General features: G+C 40.5%; 1 protein-coding gene and 1 long non-coding RNA gene across 2 annotated transcripts in view; one reads left to right on the forward strand and one right to left on the reverse strand.

Moving 5' to 3' along the window:
- Positions 1-337: 337 nt before the first annotated feature.
- Positions 338-13,622, reverse strand: LOC122480571. Its single transcript, XR_006296597.1, has 3 exons — positions 13,233-13,622; positions 7,747-7,849; positions 338-649 (listed from the first exon to the last, which is right to left on the reverse strand). It is a non-coding gene; the product is annotated as an uncharacterized LOC122480571 (long non-coding RNA).
- Positions 13,623-14,045: 423 nt separating this feature from the next.
- HOOK1 (hook microtubule tethering protein 1) overlaps positions 14,046-20,216 on the forward strand; it is a 71,129-nt gene continuing 64,958 nt past the window's right edge. The window contains exon 1 of the mRNA XM_043575121.1: positions 14,046-14,271. Within this exon, the coding sequence (XP_043431056.1) occupies positions 14,209-14,271 (63 nt within the window). The 5' untranslated portion in view covers positions 14,046-14,208. The remainder of the gene's footprint in view (positions 14,272-20,216) is intronic.

Below are 20,216 nucleotides of genomic sequence, written 5' to 3' on the forward strand. Positions count from 1 at the left end.
CATTTCCAATGTGAAAGGAAATGTCCTATTCATAGAATGCACTTAAAATGTGGTTGTTGATGTTGCCCTAGATATCCTGCTTCCTTTTTCAGGCAGGCAAACTATTATTATCCCCATTTATAGTGAGAAACTGGGAACCAAGAGAGTTCAGGAACCTTACCAGGGTAATAAGAAGAAGGGGGAGAAAAACATGTTTTTCTGGGCTTTGTACCCAAGGTTGTTTTTCAGGCAGCTTGCCTCAGTTCTCCCTTACAAGCCCGCAACAAGCTTTCCCACCGCTAGCACTAACTTCTGGCAATAGGTAATACTTGTAAAGAATAATCCAACCGAGACAGCATTCAATTTGAGATGCTTATCTGTTATTTTTAATCAACACTGAAAGCGAATGAAATATAATTGTTTCCCACAGACTTCCTGAGTCTGAGCTGTAGAAACACTTGAAGGTATTTTTTCAACCAAAGGACAACGTTTGTGAGGGTTGCTGCACATGTAAGTCACAATGAATAAGTTCAAGTGAAATAGGAAGGCAGCATGTTCACAGCTTGCCTTTCCCAAGCCTTGAAGAGGTTGAACTTTGTCTTCTCAGCTCATGGACCTCCATGTTTGGCTTGCAAAATGGCATGTATAGGAGAAGGTACAGATGAGGTTTCTAGGATTAAATTAAAAAGGGGGTTAGTTCTGGCATATCTGCCATACACATGGCAACTTTGAGCAGGTTACTTCCTCAGTTGCATAAATAAGGATTTATGTGAGAATGAATTTATGCCATGTGTGATGGTGCCTGGGAAAGAAAAAATTGTCGCCAGCCTTCTTTTATTCCCTCTCACTCCTCCATTGTCCAGTGTTGTCATTCCCTGGGCTTCCTATCCTTTATAAAATACATGGAGTAATAAATACTTTCACCCTAAAGTATAATAAATGACTAGTAGGTTCAATATTAAATTTTTACAGAAATGTCCTTATTTAACAGGGAACTAAAATCTAATGTCTGAGGAATGAAATTATAATTATAAAATAGAACCTGGTTTGGTTACAGAAATTCAGCCGTACTAAACATCATTCCTCACAAAATGGAGCCAAGGTCTCTTAGAGAAATGGATGATTCCAGGATAGGGACAGGAAAACACCAAGGAAATCTGGAACATCTTGTCCCAGGAAGCATAGAAGGGGAGGGATGCAGGAAGGACAAGAGACCAACTTGAAGGTGTTCCCACTGGCTGAAATTGGGACAGTTTGATGATGAAAATGAATAGTGACAAGAATGGATTATATCACATTGAATAAAAATAAATGCATGAATCCATATTTACACTTAGAAAAATAAAGGTGGGTGTGGACAGAAGAGGAAAACTTTTTTTATTATAAAAAATAGAATAGTACCAACTAATAGATATAAAGGAATGACAGAAATAGAAAATCACCATCTTATGACCACCATAGCAATAATTAATTCAGGCAGTAATTAACATGGATGCTAAAAGCAGTGTGTGATAAACTTTTGAGGAATCATATATTCACACAGTCTCAAATTACTTATTAATTACAGTGGGAGAAATATCTTTACAATAGAGAAATCTGATGGACACCATACTAACCAAACATACATCACCAAAGTGATGCACTGAGCTCACAATATAATCTCTGCTAAACATGATCATGAAATAAATCTTATGAAGAAAAAATCTGACAAATCTTGCTGGACTAGACTATTCAAAAATGTTGCTGTCATGAAATATCACAATGCATACATAGATGTGTGCGTGCATGCACCCAGCTGGGGAACGAACCTAGATTAGAGGAGATAAAAGAGATATGGCCATAAACACAAGGGATGATCCTTGACTCTGGATCCCAGAGGGAAAAAAAGGGGGGAGACAGGGGACAATTAGGCAAATGTAAATAAGGATTGCAAATTAAATAATAATATTAAATTTAAATTTCCCAAGTATGATAATTATATACGGTTATCTTAAGAGAATGTCCTTATTCTTAGAAGATAGATGCTGAAACATGCAGAAGAATGAAACTAGACCACTTTCTTACACCATTCACAGAAATGAACTCAAAATGGATGAAGGACCTGAATGTGAGACAGGAAACCATCAAAACCCTAGAGGAGAAAGCAGGAAAAAACCTCTCTGACCTCAGCCACAGCAATTTCTTACTTGACACATCCCCAAAGGCAAGGGAATTAAAAGCAAAAATGAACTATTGGGACCTCATGAAGATAAAAAGCTTCTGCTCTGCAAAGGAAACAGTCAACAAAACTAAAAGGCAACCAATGCAATGGGAAAAGATATTTGCAAATGACATATCAGACAAAGGGCTAGTATCCAAAATCTGTGAAGATCTCACCAAACTCCACATCCGAAAAACAAATAATCCAGTGAAGAAATGGGCAGAAGACATGAATAGACACTTCTCTAAAGAAGACATCCAGATGGCAAACAGACACATGAAAAGATGTTCAACGTCATTCCTCATCAGGGAAATACAAACCAAAACCACACTCAGATATCACCTCACGCCAGTCAGAGTGGCTAAAATGAACAAACCAGGAGACTATGGATGCTGGTGAGGGTGTGGAGAAACGGGAACCCTCTTGCACTGTTGGTGGGAATGCAAACTGATGCAGCCACTCTGGAAAACAGTGTGGAGGTTCCTCAAAAAATTAAAAATAGACCTACCCTATGACCCAGCAATATCACTGTTATGAATTACCCAAGGGATATAGGAATGCTGATGCATAGGGGCATTTGTACCCCAATGTTTATAGCAGCACTTTCAACAATAGCCAAATTATGGAAAGAGCCTAAATGTCCATCAACCGATGAATGGATAAAGAAGTTGTGGTTTATATACACAATGGAGTACTACGTGGCAATGAGAAAGAATAAAATATGGCCTTTTGTAGCAACGTGGATAGAACTGGAGAGTGTTATGCTAAGTGAAATAAGCCATACAGAGAAAGACAGATACCATATGTTTTCACTCTTATGTGGATCCTGGGAAACTTAACAGAAAACCATGGGGGAGGGGAAGGAAAAAAAGTTAGAGAGGGAGGGAGCCAAACTATAAAAGACTCTTAAAAACTGAGAACAATCTGGGGGTTGATAGGGGGTGGGAGGGAGGGGAGGGTGGGTGACGGGCATTGAGGAGGGCACCTGTTGGGAGGAGCACTGGGTGTTGTATGGAAACCAATCTGACAATAAATTTCATATATTAAAAAAATACTAATAAAAATAAATAAAAAAAGAAGATAGATGATGAAAGTATTTAAGGATAAACAATGATTAGTTTTGTTACTCTTGAAATATATCTATATCTATCTATCTAGAGAGAAAAAAAATGTAACTATAATTAAAAAAAGAAATTTGTACATAAAAAAATAACCCCCAAGAGTAGGCCAGTATGTAATCCAAATGGCCAATTTAGCTACTCTTCAGAAAAATCATGTGAAGTTTATAAGGAAAATTATGTTTGAAGTTGATAGTTCAAGTTTACACTTGTGGTGGGCACAGAAAAACATATAAAGTTGCCAAATCACTGTGTTATACCCCTGAATGATGTAACATTGTGTGTCAACTATACTTCAATTAAAAAAAGTGTCAAAATATGTTCAAGGTCTCTGAATCATCTATTGTAGTCATTAACCTTCAGTCAGCAGATTCTCTAACAGGTAACAATTAACTTCACTCAACTAGATGTGATGGCTTTGCTTGCTTCCCAGTGTTGAACAAAAAGAAACTTGACTGCCTGAAAAAATATTTCAGTAACAAAGGAGAATATAGAAACAATAATGACTGAAGAATTATACATGCTATATTTTATTTTGCCATGATTATCTTTAAAAATAAGTTCTTTTGTTTAATTTTTTAATATTTACTTATTTTTGAGAGACAAAGACAGAGCATGAGCGGGGGCGGGGGGGGGGGGCGCAAAGAGAGGGAGACACAGAATCTGAAGCAGGCTCCAGGCTCTGAGCTGTCAGCAGAGAGCAGACACGGGGCTCAAACCCATGAATCCTGAGATCATGACCTGCGCCGAAGTTGGACGCTTAATGACTGAGCCACCCAGGCTCCCCTCTTTAAAAATCCGTTCTTAACACAAAAGACACACAAAGAACACAAGGTAATTCTGGGAGGGGATGGATATGTTTAGAACCTTGATTGTGGTGATGGTTTTGCAGATGTATGCATGTGTCCAAACTCACCAATATGTACATAGTCAACATGTGCAAATTTTTGTTTATTGATTATACTTCAATAAGGCTTAACAAGGCCATTCTGACCTCCCTCTCATCCCCCCATGAGGATTCTCCTCTTTGTATCTGGAAGGATTTTCTGAAGTAGTCAGCTTATTTGTTATATAAGCTTGAGTATGCATCAGTTTCCTCATCTATAAAATAGAAAGTATTACTACCTTGTCACATTGTTAAGGATAAATGAATTAGCACAGATGAAGCCCTCTGAATAATGCATAACACCTAATAAATACTCAAATTTTAGGTGGTGTTGATAGCCTCAGGATTGGGTATCTCCTTGGTTACCAGTTGTGTTCATATAAAACATTATCAAAGTGTGAAGTCCCCTACTTTAATAAAATGTGCAGCTTGTCTTTTTTCTGTATAAGGCTAAAAGCTCTGACCAGTTTTTGTTTTTTGTTTTTTGGGTGTTTTTTTTGTTTGTTTGTTTGTTTGTTTTTTTGTTTTTTTTTCTTTCGGGTTTTTGTTTTTTGTTTTGTTTGTTTGTTTCTTTTACAATCTCTGGAAAATATTTCCAAATTGCACTACCAAGTATGTGTTTATTTGGTTAAGTAATTTCAAAAATTCCAGCAACCACCTACTACTGTCAGTATTTCCTACAACTGCTCATGTCAACAAACCCTTCACACATCTTTCCTGGCGCTTCCTTCTTTGTTCCTACAGCCCATTTATTATTGCTTATGGTTAGGTAAGCCACTGTTCTTCTGTCCTTAAATGACCTGATAATTTCTTCTTTCTAGCAGTTTGGTATTTTAAGATATATTATGTTCTGGAGCAAGATACATTTCCTCTGGCAGATATCACCTTAATGTATTTTCAGTTGATACATGTGTAGAGGTTTCAGAATCCCGTGTTTAGTCAGCCATAGTGGTTTCAAATACGGTTTTCTCAGGCTATAATAAAATATAAACAGTATTTCTAACATAGTGCTTCCCTTTAGAAATTATTCTCTTCTTATTTATGTGGATCTTGTCTCAAGAACATGATTCTATCCACTTTCCACTTATATAAATTAAAGAATTCATTTTTTAATATTAATTTTCAATACACTTGGAAACAATAGAAGGTACCTTGGGTAGTTATACTGTAAAGTTAGATTTTACTTGCTTTTTAGAGACAAACATCTGTGGATTAAATGATTTGCCACTATGTATCAGTGTTTGGCCTTTATTGTAAAAATCTGCTTACATGGATTAGAAGGATTTTTGTACATAAAAAATAGGTCACCAACGGAATAATGAGCACGGATCATCTCTTTAACAGTGTAAAATGATATGTCTTGTGATTCACTTAAACTGAAATTTGAAGAACAGAATTTATGTTTCAGTGATACTTTAGATTGGTTACATTATCAGTACATTTTACTAAATGTCTATTTCTATTACTTATTGTTTTTAAGTATTTGAAAAATATATATACCTTTTTATTTGTTCTCATCTGAGTTACTTTAAGACAAGATAAAATAATTATTTCCAATTTTATTTCACTTAGGACTTTGGTGTGGATTTAACTTTTTTAATGTTTATTTTTGAGAGAGAGAAAGAGCATGAGCAAGGCAGGGGATGGGGGCAGAGAGCGAGGGAGACATAGAACTTGAAGCAGGCTCCAGGCTCTGAGCTGTCAGCACAGAGCCCAACACTGGGCTCAAACCCACTAACTGCGAGATCATGACCTGAGCTGAAGTTGGATGATTAACCCACTGAGCCACCCCAGCACCCTGGGGTGGAATTAAATATGTCTAATAAAATGGTTATATTAATTTTAGCTCAGTAAATGGCAAACTAAACATCCCTTCCCATCAGTTTATCATACAAGTTATATTATTATCATCCTGAGCTGTGATTTATCTTTTTGTAATTTTTGTTTCCAGGTACTTAAGTCTTAAATCCTCCAAGGTGGCATTTGTTTAGTTATATGCCACCAGGCCCCTATGAAATTATAGGTGTGACAACAACCCCTTTCCATTTTGGAGTTTTTCAGTGTAAGAAACAAGAACGTCAACAGTCTTCCTCTGTGACCATTTTCACTTTGCAGTTACACTATTGCCACAATTAGAGATGCTTGTCCATTTCTGACACCATGCTTTCCCATTCTGGGTGATGGCACACGAACTCCACCAAAAATGACTGTGGATGCTGTTCAGAAGATAGCGTGATGTGATGCCCCGATCCCCAACATCTGGGAATCCTGTTGTGAATTGCCTTGGCTGGCTCACCACCTTTCCAGGACAGCTCACATCCAAGGATTCAGCAGCACGTAGGCAAAAAAAACCTAACCCCCTCTCATCCAATCTCGGACAACCTAGAAGGGCTACCCTAGCTTCAGAGCTCCCCAGGGCGTGGTTGAAGCTTTCATTAGGACTGCACCCCAGGCTGCTTTCTCCCACTGTGCACTTCTGCTTCTAATCCTTCTCCTCCAATTCCCAAGCTCTCAATTCCCAAGACTGCTTCTTCATAAACCTCCTGCCTGCTAATCTTCCACTTCAGAGTCTACCTCCTGCAATATGGCTGTGTATAGTGTAATTTTAAAATCCCTTGTACTGGGGCGCCTGGGTGGCTCAGTTGGTTAAATGTCCGACTTCGGCTCAGGTCATGATCTCACGGTCCGTGAGTTCGAGCCCCGCGTCGGGCTCTGTGCTGACAGCTCAGAGCCTGGAGCCCGTTTCAGATTCTGTGTCTCCCTCTCTCTTTGACCCTCCCCTGTTCATTCTCTGTCTCTCTCTGTCTCAAAAATAAATAAACGTTAAAATCCCTTGTACTATGCATATACATGTCCCAGTAACAGAGATGCCTTCACTCTTAATTTGAACTTCTTCTCCATTGAAATCTTCAAATAACTTCTCTTTGAGCAGCCCACCAGGTTAGTGTTAACATTGTTTCCAAGTGCTGAACTAAAATGTATTAAAAGTCAGTTCCACTAAGTCATATAAAAGTCTCTTAAACTTAAGTCTGTAGGGGCGCCTGGATGGTGCAGTCGGTTAAGCGTCCGACTTCAGCCAGGTCACGATCTCGCGGTCTGTGGGTTCGAGCCCCGCGTCGGGCTCTGGGCTGATGGCCCAGAGCCTGGAGCCTGTTTCTGTGTCTCCCTCTCTATCTGCCCCTCCCCCGTTCATGCTCTGTCTCTCTCTGTCCCAAAAATAAATAAGAAACGTTGAAAAAAAATTAAAAAAAAAACACTTAAGTCTGTAAAGGCACCAGAAGCAAAATTTTTGGTGTCCCGTACAGTCTCCCAGTAGTAAGCATTTCATAGGACTCAATTCCTAGCCAGTGTGAGGAATAGATATGTATTTCCTTTTATACAGTGGGAAGTAGGTCCACAGTCTTGATCCCCTTCCTCTAGTCTCTGTCCAAAGGAAACCCAGCTGGAAATATTTGTGGAGATGAAGTCTGTCCCAATCCCATCACCTAAAAAAGTTCAGACCTACTGAGTATCCGAGTCTATTCTGTCCAAGACTTTCTTTTTATTAGAAAGCCAAAACTTACCCATAGTGAGTGTCTGGGGCTGGTCTTGCTTTCCTACACCCAGTACAGTAGTTAGAAGAGTTATAGGTGCTGCTAGACATTACTGCCCACTGGGATCACAGGCCTAAGAACAAGAAGCAGTTTTATTATTTTTTTAATGTTTATTTTTGAGAGAGTGAGAGCGAGAGCGAGAGGTTAAGGGAGGGGCAGAGAGAGAGGGAGACACAGAATCTGAAGCAGGCTCCAGGCTCCAAGCTGTCAGCACAGAGCCCAATGTGGGGCTTGAAACCACCAACAGTGACATCATGACCTGAGCTGAAGTGGGACACTTAGCCAACTGAGCCACCCGGATGCCCGAAGCAGTTTTACAATATCAATTTTTTTTGGTCACCATTTCTCTTCCCTAGAACTCTAACTAGGGCTTGTAAATCTTTCCCAGGGCTTGGACACTATCATTCCAAAGTATCTCTCGGATTCTGAAAATTGTCAATCTAGAAGTGTCTGCTCTTGTGTTTAACTGCCTGTGGACCTTGATGCTGATTGGATATAGCCTGAGTCTGCTGTAGTTCTTTGGATATTGTGGACTGCAGACCACTCGTACGGGGCATCATCTAGAGTTAACCCCTATCTATGGTGGATCTTACATCATTCTGGCTTCTTCTGTCTCTCTGTTGCTGAGATCTAGCCTATGTTGCAATTCTCTTTTTTCTCCTCCCTTCTTCCCTTCTTCTATCCTTCTGCCTCTAAAGCATCTGTAGGATTTCTGTTTGGGAGACTTTGGGAGTTACAGCTGCACCTAAGCAATGCTGTAAGGATCGTGTGGGGGAGGGGCAATAATTTGGTTGAGGAATAAGTGCTTTGCTAGTGAGATCCACTTGTACCGTTTGCAGCTGGTATGATCACTCTACTAGAATGGCTGCTATGTCTGAACGTCTAGATCAATGCCGTCCAGGCCACAGTTTTCCTCTAGCTGATGTATGCTCTCAGCCATTCAAGGTATCCATATATCAACAGGGGAAACTTATGTCTCCACCCCTTTTCACCATTGCTTGTGCAAGGCACAGATTTACTCTTTACAAGTAGAGCCTACTACAGTTCTATTTGAGGTACCTAATCAGCGATTCTCTTTTATCATTTCTCCATCTACTTATAGCCCAATTCAGTTTTTTTTAAATTTTTTAAATGTTTATTTATTTTTTAGAGAGAGAGAGAGAGAGTTTGAGCTGGGGAGGACAGAGAGGGAGGGAGACACAGAATCTGAAGCAGGCTCCAGGCTCCGAGCTGTCAGCACAGAGCTCAACACAGGGCTTGAACTCACAGAGTGCAAGATCATGACCTGAGCCAAAGTCAGACGCTTAACCAACTGAACCACCCAGGTGTCCCATAGCCCAGTGCAGTTTAAAATCTCATCCTGACCGTTCTTTTTCTCTCTTAAATATTTGTTTTTTATTTATTTTACTTTTATTGTTTGTTTTTATTTTAATTAAAAAGGTAATATTTATTCACTTTGATGGAAATTGGAAAATAATTAATCATCATGAACAACCTCTGATAATATTTTGATATATATACTTTGTTTTAAAAAAATGAGGGGAAACAAGAATGTGTGTGCGTGCACACACACACACACACACACCCAAGACATATACACAGTGTGTATAATAGCTAAAATGTATTGACCAACTATGATGAGCTGGGATCTCTGTTAAGCATTTTGTATACATTTGATTTTCACAGCAATCGTGTGAAATTACGTAGAGAAAGTTGTTTTTATTTTTGTCTGCAGGCATCCATCTCCCCCACCCTCCATCTACACAGGGCAACCACCCCATGATTCACCTTGGGTCTGCAGTACTGGTGGGACAGACAATCTAGGGGCTCACTCTGTTCCTGGCAAAGGGCTGGACACATATCCCATGACAGGCTAATTGGATGCCCTCTCTGGAACTTGAATCTTGAAGAGAATGACCCAGAAAAACTTAGCAACTATTTAAGTGTATTCATCTAGGTGGTGTTCTCCTGAGAAGACATCTATAGTTTCATTACCTAGATCTAATGAGCAGCTCTGGGACCTGCTTTTGCCCATGCTGGGTTCTTCAGATATTCCTCTGAATCTATAAGATTTCTCATACCCTTGCAACATTTTTTTTTAAATATAAAGTTACTCAGGTCTGATTCCTTACACTTATCACTAAAAAATCCCTAACCAATATAGAAATACACAAGTATTATTCTATTTTGTAGACACTGAAACGGAGGCTTACTAAAATGAAGTGACTTGCTCAAGATTACCCAGGCAATAAGAGATCATATTAGGTCATATTAGGTCTCCATAACGCTCAAGTCTGTGCTTAATTTTAACCATATCTCTTTTCAGTCTCCCTCTTTACAGATACACAGGTGTGTGTGTGTGTGTGTGTGTGTGTGCTTACACACACGTGTGTATTCTTTTATGTATTATTCCACATTAAGATCTGGCCATATTCTTACTGTGAAGGGGCACATGCACCCCAATGTTTACAGCAGCAACAATTGCCAAATTGTGGAAAGAGCCCAATGTCCATCGATGGATGAATGGGTAAAGAAGATGTATATGTATATGTATACACACACAATGGAGTATTACTTGGCAATTGAAAAGAATGAAATCTTGCCATTTGCAGCAACATGGATGAAATTGAGTGTATTATGCTAAGCAAAATAAGTCATAGAAAGACAAATATATGATTTCACTCATATATGGAATTTAAGAAACAAAACAGATGAACATAGGGGAAGGGAAGGAAACATAAGATAAAAACAGAGAGAGAGGCAAACCATAAGGGACTCTTAAGTACAGAGAACTGAGGGTTGCTAGAAGGGAGGTGGGTGGGAAGATGGACTAAATAGGTTGATGGGCATTAAGAGGACACTTGTTGGGATGAGCACTGGGTTTTATATGGAAGTGATACATCAGTGGGCTTCTCCTGAAACCAATACCACACTTTATGTTAACTATTATTAGTTAACTCAATATTCCAATACCTAGATATCATCAAAATTACTACTAACATTTTGGTTTATTTTGTTTTCAGTTTCTCTTCTATTTCTCTTTCTCTTGGCATATATAAATACACTCACATGCATACACAAATAGGGATCCATACATAAATTTTAGATATATATTAAACATGTAACAGGGAGAGAGAAAGCGAGGGAGAGATCCATACTGTGTATACAGATTTCTATTATCAACTTTATCTTTTAATATTATTCTTTAAACATTTCTGAGTCGTTAAACTTCTTTCACAATATTTTGATAACCACAATATATTTCATTGTATGGATATACCATAATGTATTTAATGACTCTTCTTTCATTTAATGGCTGTTTCTTTTTCCTTTTTTCTTTCTTTCTTTCTTCCTTTTTCTTTTTTTTTTTCTTTTTGCTTGGATAACTAGCACTGCAATCAACAAATTTGTTGGCATCTGATTATTTTCTTAGAATAGATTTTGGAGGGCCGCCTGGGTGGCTCAGTCAGTTAAGCGTCTGACTTCAGCTCAGGTCATGATCTCATACTTTGTGGGTTCAAGCCCCGTGTTGGGCTCTGTGCTGACAACCCAGAGCCTGGAGTCTGCTTCGGATTCTGTGTCTCCCTCTCTCTCTGCCCCTCCCCCACTCATGTTCTGTCTCTCTCTCAAAAAAAAAAAAAAGAATAAACATTAAAAAAAAAGAATAGGATTTGGAAGTGAAACTATTGGCTTAAAGTCTTTGAACATTTTAAAGATTCTTGATATATATTGTCAAAAAATTTTCAGAAAGATTGTGCCAATTTACAACCCCACAACTAGTGTTTAAAAGTCAGTTTTATTCAATGCTCCAAATATAGATGCCAACTTTTAGAAATGAATGTCAACAGTTGGAAAAGGATAGAGTATACTGTATTAGGCATTTCTTCTAATATTATTTTCTGATTATAAAGTAATACAAGCTAATTGCAAGTTGAAAAATATAGAAGATTACAGAAAATAACATCATCCATAAATAAAAATGATGGTTTGATGAGCATTCCTTTGTCTTCTTGGTGTGCACATGTTAAATACATAAATATTTATTATGTTGAAATCATATGGCTCATACTTTTATATCTAAACTTTTAATGTTATGTATCATGAAACATTTGTATTAAATATTCCCCAAACCATTATTTTTACTAGTTGCCAAATATTATATCTTAAACATTGACTATAATGTAGTTAACCTTTCTTGCTTATTGGATGTGTATTGATCAGTATATACAGAATTGCAATACATGATGTTGCTCATAACCTCTGACTATATTTCTGATTATTTCAATAGAATTTATGGCCAGAAGTGGAATTCTAGAATCATGGGTTTAAATTGTATGGATATTTTAAAGTTTCTTGATAAATATTGATAGAAAATTGGAAAAATTCTTCTAAAATGTTTGCTCCAGTTTTGTATGAAAGTGCACTCACTCTTCTCAACATTATTTTTGTTGTTTTATTTCAATGATTTATGTTTTTCATTTTTCAAATCTTTTCACATTTCCTTGAACTATCTGTATTTCTTCTTTTCTGAATTCACTGATCATATGCTTCACATATTTTCCCTTTAGATCTAGTATCATGAAGACAACTGAGCATCCTTCCCTTAGGATCTGTTCTCTGCTCCTACAGCGCTCAGAAGGATAACTCAGTTCCTCCCCCCCATTATTCTTCTTAAATATTCTGAATACTTCAGTCGCCTGTGACTCTTAGTGATAAGCATGTATGATTGTAGTAACTCATATTTGCAAAAGAGTTTTTAATTCATAAAACTCTTTCACACCCATTATCAGTTTTGCCCCTGTGAGAGAGACGGGGCAGGTCAGTGTCATCAGCATCATTTTAGAAATGTGGACGTTGGGTTCCATAGGAGAAAGCTGTCAACAGCCAGTGGGAAGTAAAGTCAAGATTCAGACCAGGTCTTCAATTCCTAGATCTTTTCCCTTTCCTTTTCCTTTTCAGTTAAGTCATATTACTGATGTTGCTGTTGTCCAGAAATATAAAATGACTCCACATGGGGTAAGAAAGTTCTAGAATGAGGTTAAGAGACTTGATAGCAAATGCAAGTACTGTATTTTTAGAATGAGACTGATTTACATTTGAGGGCTTTTAATTGCAGTTATCCATCAGTTTTAAACTTTCAATGTCTAAATATAAAGACCGTGGCAATATAAATGAGCCAGCTGCATTTTTACACAGAGCATGAACTGATGAGTTTATGAATGAGTGAAGTGATGGAAATCAACAGTAAGAGTAAGAATATCCCAACCCATTTCAACAGCCTAAGCCATACATCAGTACCTTGGAGAGCTTCCAACTCTACGCCACCCCCTCCCTCACAAATATTCTCAGAAAAGGCAAGTTTTCCTCCGCCAAAGGAAAATCGGAAGCATTGTACACTGTTATCTTCCATGTTTTTTGAAAACTAAAAAAGATGATTTCATTTTCCATTTTCCTACCTGAAAATGGTCTTCCTTTTCGCCCCATTTAAAATGCAATTGCCCGTCTCTGTGATCTTGTGCGAGCTTATTTAACTTAAGCAGCTTTATGGTATTCTCCCCCCTTAGCAAACACATTTCTTTGCCATGTCTGCAAAGGAAAATGTCCTTTTCCAATGAGCGACCGGGAGAAAATCAGCTCTCCTTTTCTCGAGTAGGATCTATTTCTGAAGACACGAGGGCAGCAGTGTGGATCTCCACAGGTGTAGCCAGGAGCTGCCCTACTGAGGGGAAGGAGGCGCGAAGATGCTTGAGCCAGCCCTACTTAACGCTGGGAGCCCCGCGGCCTCCTCTGCCCTTGGGGCAGCGTGAGCTTCAGCCGCTACATCGCCCAGCCGCGCACGCGCGCTCCCCGCCCCCGTCCCCACCGCACCTGCCAGGTCACAAACCCCTTCCCACCCTCCCGCGCTCCCTCCCGGAGGCTGTCTTGTCTCACATTGATTGGTCGGAGCCAAGAGGGTGCGTCCAATCAGCAATCCCTCCTGCGCAACCTATCCCCGCTCTTCCCGCCCCCTCCCGCCCCGCACGCCCCTCTCGAGCACCTACTTTCTTTGTGACTGGTGCGCGCCCTGGTCACTCAGTGCGGCGGGAAGAGGTGTGCGGGATAGGGAAGGAGGGGGGAGGACGGGAGGGGCGGGAGGGGCGGGGAAGGGGCAGGAGGGGGCGGGGCTCAGGTGCAGAGCCGCGCAGCCGGGCCGGACCCGGCAGGGGGCGAACGGCGGAGCGGGGCGGAGCGGGGACGGGGGCGGTGGCGAGGAGGGGGTTACGCCGGCGACGTCGGCCGCGCGAGGCTTCGCGCGTGAGCCGCGCGGGCGCTGGGCCTGGCTACCGAGTTTTCCCGGCCGGCGAGCAGGTCGTCGACGCCGGCTCCTGGCGGAGCGCGGGGAGGAGGGAGGTGTCGGTGCCAGCGGCGGCGTAGTCGACGGCGGCCCCGGCCATGGAAGAGACGCAGCCGCTTCCGCAGTCCGAGCTGCCGTTATGCGACAGCCTCATCATCTGGGTAAGTACGAGGGGGCGGGGGGCCGAGGGGCCGAGGCGAGTTGCCCCGGGCCCCCGGTTCTCCGCAGGTGAGCCTCAGGAGTAGCCGGGCCACCTGCGCCGCGGACTCGGCGCGTCGCCCTCCGAGTCTCCTGTCGCCCTTGACCGCGAGAGTGCCACCTGCGGGTCGCGGGGCAGGTGTGTACGTGTGGGTGTTGTATGTTTGTGTCTGGGGACTAGGGGTAGGTAAAGGGAGCTCCGGAGCTGGGGCCGGAGGAGGCTCGTCTTACTGCCTTGATCTATCTAGCTTGTGACAGCTGTGGCTGGAGCCAGGCGTCCATCCCCTTTGCTCTTCGCTGCCCCCATTTTCTCCTCCCCGGACTGCCGACTCTCTGCCTTCTGTCTGCCGAACAGCTTTCCTGTACGGACCTCTGTGCCACTTGGGAGCGGAGGCCCCCTCCGAAACTCCCCTCCTATCCAAACCACTTTGCCCTGCTTGGACACAGGTGGCCAAGAGGTGGTTTTGGTTCCTGGATCAGAGCTCCTCCAGGACCTCCGATTCTGTAGAAGTCGTTTCGAAAGGATATTTGCACACACTTGATATGTTGAAGGTGGGGGCTCCTATTCCTTTTTTCTTGCCGCCCCCCCCCCCCGTTTTCCTCCTCCAGTGGACAGCATTTTCTTTCAAGAAAAAGACTTGGCATTTTCATTTGCACTTGGTGCGTGTTTGGTATTTCTAATTAATTTTTGTGGTATTTGGACAGACAGGATCTGCCCCCAGTATTCCCGTCAGTAAAACGATGTCTCACCTTTTGGAGGTGCTCAGCGACCAAAGAGCTGGCAATTCAGGTGTAGCTTCCAACCCACATTGGGCAAGGTTGGTGCTTGATGGTCTGTCCACAGGGTGCTGTTGATGGTGCCCATCCCTAAACTAGTTGTTTGGTTGTGTGTGGATGAGTGTGTGCATAATGGAATGTAAACAGACTGGATCAGGAGGTGATATTCGGTTGATGCTGTTCTCTAGCGATCTCCTCATTTGAGTAATTCAAAACAATGAGGAATCAGAGAAGGTTTCTGGCTGTGTATGAAGTCTATTGGAAATGACCGTGATTTAAAGCAACTTTTACAGTTTAGAGGTAAATAGCTTTGGTTATAAGTGGAATGCAGGTATATAGGGCTTCTGAGTTAAAAGCAGTTAGCTAACTGTTCATCTTTATTTTCATTTAGAGTAAGTATTGGGATTGAGATGCTGTGTTTTAAGACTCTCATGAAATAAGGCAACATTACTTTTAACGATGTGTTTTGCTAAAACAAGTGACTAATTAAAGGGGGTATCCTAATCTGTTACATTATTGCTCTAAACATCTGACTTAAGTAGTAAACTTCATCTTTGTGATGTCATTGACTTATATGAGGTGGTGAAGTAAAGGATGTTTTTGAATTGTATTGCAATGTTTTAAAATACTATGTACTATACTCATTCTTTTAGCCAGTATTTATTGAGTTCCTGCTTTGTTCAAGGCACTGAGGAAGACATATCAAGAATAATGAAGGAACTTTCCATTTTTTCTTGGAGTGGTAGGCAGAGCTGTGTATTTTTATAATGAGAGGCAAAATTCCTTAAAAACTGCAAAAATGCTATAGATGACATAGTAGGTTATTTGCTTCTCCAGTTCTAAGGCTGCTGAAACATTGGAGAAAATGGAATTACTGTGCAGATTGTTGCCTTTAAAAATGCTCTACAGAGAAATCTACTTGCTCCCATAACAATGCCCAGCTATATAAAGACTAAGAACAACCACACAGATCCCCTCACATTTCCCTTTGCAAACCTCTACCAGTACCCTGTTTGAACCCCCAACTTTTCTCCCCTCAGAAATATGATCTCCTCCTTATCTTGACCCTAGCTGTAGATCCCATCCCTTCTACCTCTTCTAAAACTTTGCTTTTTCATTTCACTCTTTCTCTCCTTTGGATCCTTCCTCTTTACACATAAACTTACTTAAATCTTCCCTATCTTAAAAAGAAAACAAAGAGCCACCACACCCTGTTAAAACCACACTCTATTTCCCCTTCCCTCTGCAGTCAAATTATTTGAGTTTTGTATACTCATCCTTTATACTTGAACTTTCATTCACTTCTCAACCCACTGCACATGAGATTCTTTTCTTTTAGGCCTTCACCTACTGGATTTGGCAAACTCGTAACTATTCTTTATTATCCTTATCTTACTTGATGGTTCTTTTGTGAGATCATCTTCTGCCTTAGTTTCTTGGGTACCTGTCTCTTGGCTTCTCTTTACCTCTCCAGATGATTTCCAGTGAACGTTGGTATCTGTCTTTGCCTTTGCTAGCCACTGCATTGTTGATGTCACCTCACTTCTCCAGGTTTTCCCAAACTCTCCCGATGCCCCAAGTCCTCCATGCCCACCATGCTGCACTGACTTTCTATTTCTTGAGGAATCTGGGCTTCTTAATTATACTTTCCTCTACCCAGAATAATCTCTGTCTAGTGAGTGACTGACTTCTTCTCACCATTCAGTTCTTGGATCTGTTGTCATCTTTCAGAGTCAGTAACAGTGAATGACTTACCTGTCCCCCAGTCCTATCTCTTTATAACCTGTCACCCCTTTTCTATGAGTCTGTAACACTTAACACTTTCTGAAGTCAGCCTATTTGCTCCATGGGGTCACAGCCCCTTTGTGACCTGTTTTCTGCTGTATTCCCAGGAACAACAACTGGCTGGGATCTCTAATACAACATTGAATCAAAGTGGTGATAGTCCATATCCTTGTCTTGGTGAGACCAGTATTTCACCATTAAGGATGTAGGTTCTTGTAGATACCTGGGGTAAACTTTTAACAGTATGATAGAGGATTGATGGATTTCAGCAAGTAGAAATCAGGGGAAATGAATTTTCTAGACACAGGGAAGAAACCCTGGAAGTAATGTAAATGGTCTTCTTTGGCAGTAGATCAAAAAGAGGTAGTGAAGGCACATCCTTGTCATGATATCTCTCATTTCTTAATGTGCTCCCTACCATAGTAAGTAATGTTACATGTTGAGGGGAAGTAGTAGGAGATAAAAGATTAAAAAGTTATGATGGGGCTAAATCATGGAGGTGAGAAGAAGACAGCTGGTAGTAAACTCTGTTCTTTCAGCACTAGACAGTGTTCTAGGACAATAGAACCAACATTAATAGAATTTGAGAGGTCATTAAGAAAACCTGATTAGTACAGAGATGCCTCTTTTGGCAGTTTTTTTTTAATTTTATTTTTTAATTTACATCCAAATTAGGTATCATATAGTGCAACAATGATTTCAGGAGTAGATTCCTTAATGCCTCTTACCCATTTAGCCCATACCCCTTCCCACACCCCCTCCAGTAACTCTCTGTTTGTTCTCCATATTTATGAGTCTCTTATGCTTTGTCCCCCTCCCTGTTTTTATATTATTTTTGCTTCCCTTCCCTTATGTTCATCTGTTTTGTCTCCTAAAGCCCTCATATGAGTGAAGTCATACGATATCTATCTTTCTCTGACTAATTTCACTTAGCATGATATCCTCCAGTTCCATCCACATAGTTGCAAATGGCAAGATTTCATTCTTTTTGATTGCTGAGAAATACTCCATTGTGTGTGTGTGTGTGTGTGTGTGTGTGTGTGTGTGTGTGTACCACATCTTCTTTATCCATTCATCCATCGATGGACATTTGGGCTCTTTCCATACTTTGGCTATTGTTGATAGTGCTGCTATAAACATGGGGGTGCATGTGTCCCTTTGAAACAGCACACCTGTATCCCTTGGATAAATACCTAGTAGTGCAATTGCCGGGTCGTAGGGTAGTTCTATTTTTAGTTTTTTGAGGAACCTCCATACTGTTTTCCAGAGTGGCTGCACCAGCTTGCATTCCCACCAACAATGCAGAAGAGATCCTCTTTCTCACATCCTCTCCAACATCTGTTGTTGCCTGAGTTCTTAATGTTAGCCATTCTGACAGGTGTAAGGTGGTATCTCATTGTGGTTTTGATTTGTATTTCCCTGATGGTGAGTGATGAGCATTTTTTTCATGTGTCCGTTGGCCATCTGGATGTCTTCTTTGGAGAAGTGTCTATTCATGTCTTTTGCTCATCTCTTCACTGGATTGTTTTTTGGGTGTTGAATTTGGTAAGTTCTTTATAGATTTTGGATACTAACCCTTTATCTGATATGTCATTTGCAAATACCTTCTCCCATTCTGTCAATTGCCTTTTAGTTTTGCTGATTGTTTCCTTCTCTGTGCAGAAGCTTCTTATTTGGATGAGGTCCCAGTAGTTCATTTTTGCTTTTGTTTCCCTTGCCTCTGGAGACGTGTTGAATAAGAAGTTGTTGCGGCTCTTTTGGCAGTTATTAAGAAGTTATATTTTATGGGACACCTGGGTGGCTCAGTTGGTTAAGCTTCTGACTCTCGATCTCAGCTCAGGACATGATCAGGACATTTTGGCTCAGGACATGATCTCATGAGATTGAGTCCCACACCTGGCTCTGCGCTGGGCATGGAGCTGCCTTAAGATTCTCTCTCTCCCTCTCCTGCTTCCCAGCACACACTCTCTTTTCCTCTCTCCCTCTCTTTCTCTCTCTCAAAAAAGAATGAAAGAAAGAAAGAAAGAAAGAAAGAAAGAAAGAAAGAAAGAAAGATGTTTTATTTTATGATTTGGAACTCATCTTAAAATAATTCCTTCTTAGAAATGTTGTACTGCTACTTAGCAAAAAGTTTAGAGCTGAAAGACAAATTTGGGCACCATTTACATGGTAGAGGGAGTATATGAGAGTTTGCAGTATTTGCATGAATATATATTTAATAAACTTGGCTTTGTAACATTTGGAAAATTAAAATTTTGGGACTTGACTTTCACCAATAAAATTAGAATTGAACTATATTTTTAATGGTTTTCTTAGTTCTTGTGTTCTTTGACCTTGACAGGCAGGTGAGGGAAAAACAAATGCCAAATATATGCCCAAAGGAACAAAAAATATTAAAGGCTGAATCATTGTTATGAAAATCTTAAAACAATAATCTTTCTGAAATGAATATTTAGAGGAGGAGAATATGAGAATAGAGCTGACCCAAAGTTGAAGATTTTGGCTGTCAGTTGGGAAGACCCCCCCTTTCTTCCTTGATTTTGGTGACATTTATATTGAAGCAATTCAGGAACAATATTTCCACATTTTTGATTATTTGCGTTATTTAAAGATAAATAAGAAAGTAAGATTGATTTGCAAGAACCCTGTGGTTACTGATGGAAGCCCTGTCTGCCCCTTTTGGGCCACTCACCAAAAAGACTTCTGCTTCTTTACCTCTGTGAAGAGTAGTGTGAAAGAGGACGGTTTCCTTTGTCCCTCTGCTTTGGCATCAGTACCCACACTGAGCTTTTAATTTATTCACTCTTCTTGGTTATAAAGCCTTTCTGTTTGGCCAAATGAAATTACATTCTGTATTATCTAATTTATTTTGCAACTAGGTTAAGAACTTTCAAGAGACACTCCAATTAAAATTTTTTTTTAATGTTTATTTTTGAGAGGGAGAGAGAGGGAACACAAGTGAGCGAGGGTCAGACAGAGGGGGGACACAGAATTGGAAGCAGGCTCCAGGCTCTGAGCTTTCAGCACAGAGCCCGACCCTGGGCTTGAACCCATGAACCGTGAGATCATGACCTAGGCCGAAGTTGGGTGTTTAACCAACTGAGCCGCCAAGGCTCCCCGAGACACCCCAATTTAAATCCATGTCTAAGAGAAGGAAAAATTGATCTTTTCTGGACTTGGTGGTCAATGAGGCAATACTTAGTATATGTACTACTTTTACATATTTCTTTACTATTTTGCTTAATATTCTGTGCTTCTTAAATCATTCTTTTAAAATAACTAATCCTATCCATTTTGTAAAAAGCTAATGATATAAAATGTAAGTAGGAAGGGTTGAAAAGTGGGA

Source organism: Prionailurus bengalensis, chromosome C1 (genome assembly GCF_016509475.1).
Source record: "Prionailurus bengalensis isolate Pbe53 chromosome C1, Fcat_Pben_1.1_paternal_pri, whole genome shotgun sequence".
In the NCBI taxonomy this organism is placed as follows: Eukaryota; Metazoa; Chordata; class Mammalia; order Carnivora; family Felidae; genus Prionailurus; species Prionailurus bengalensis.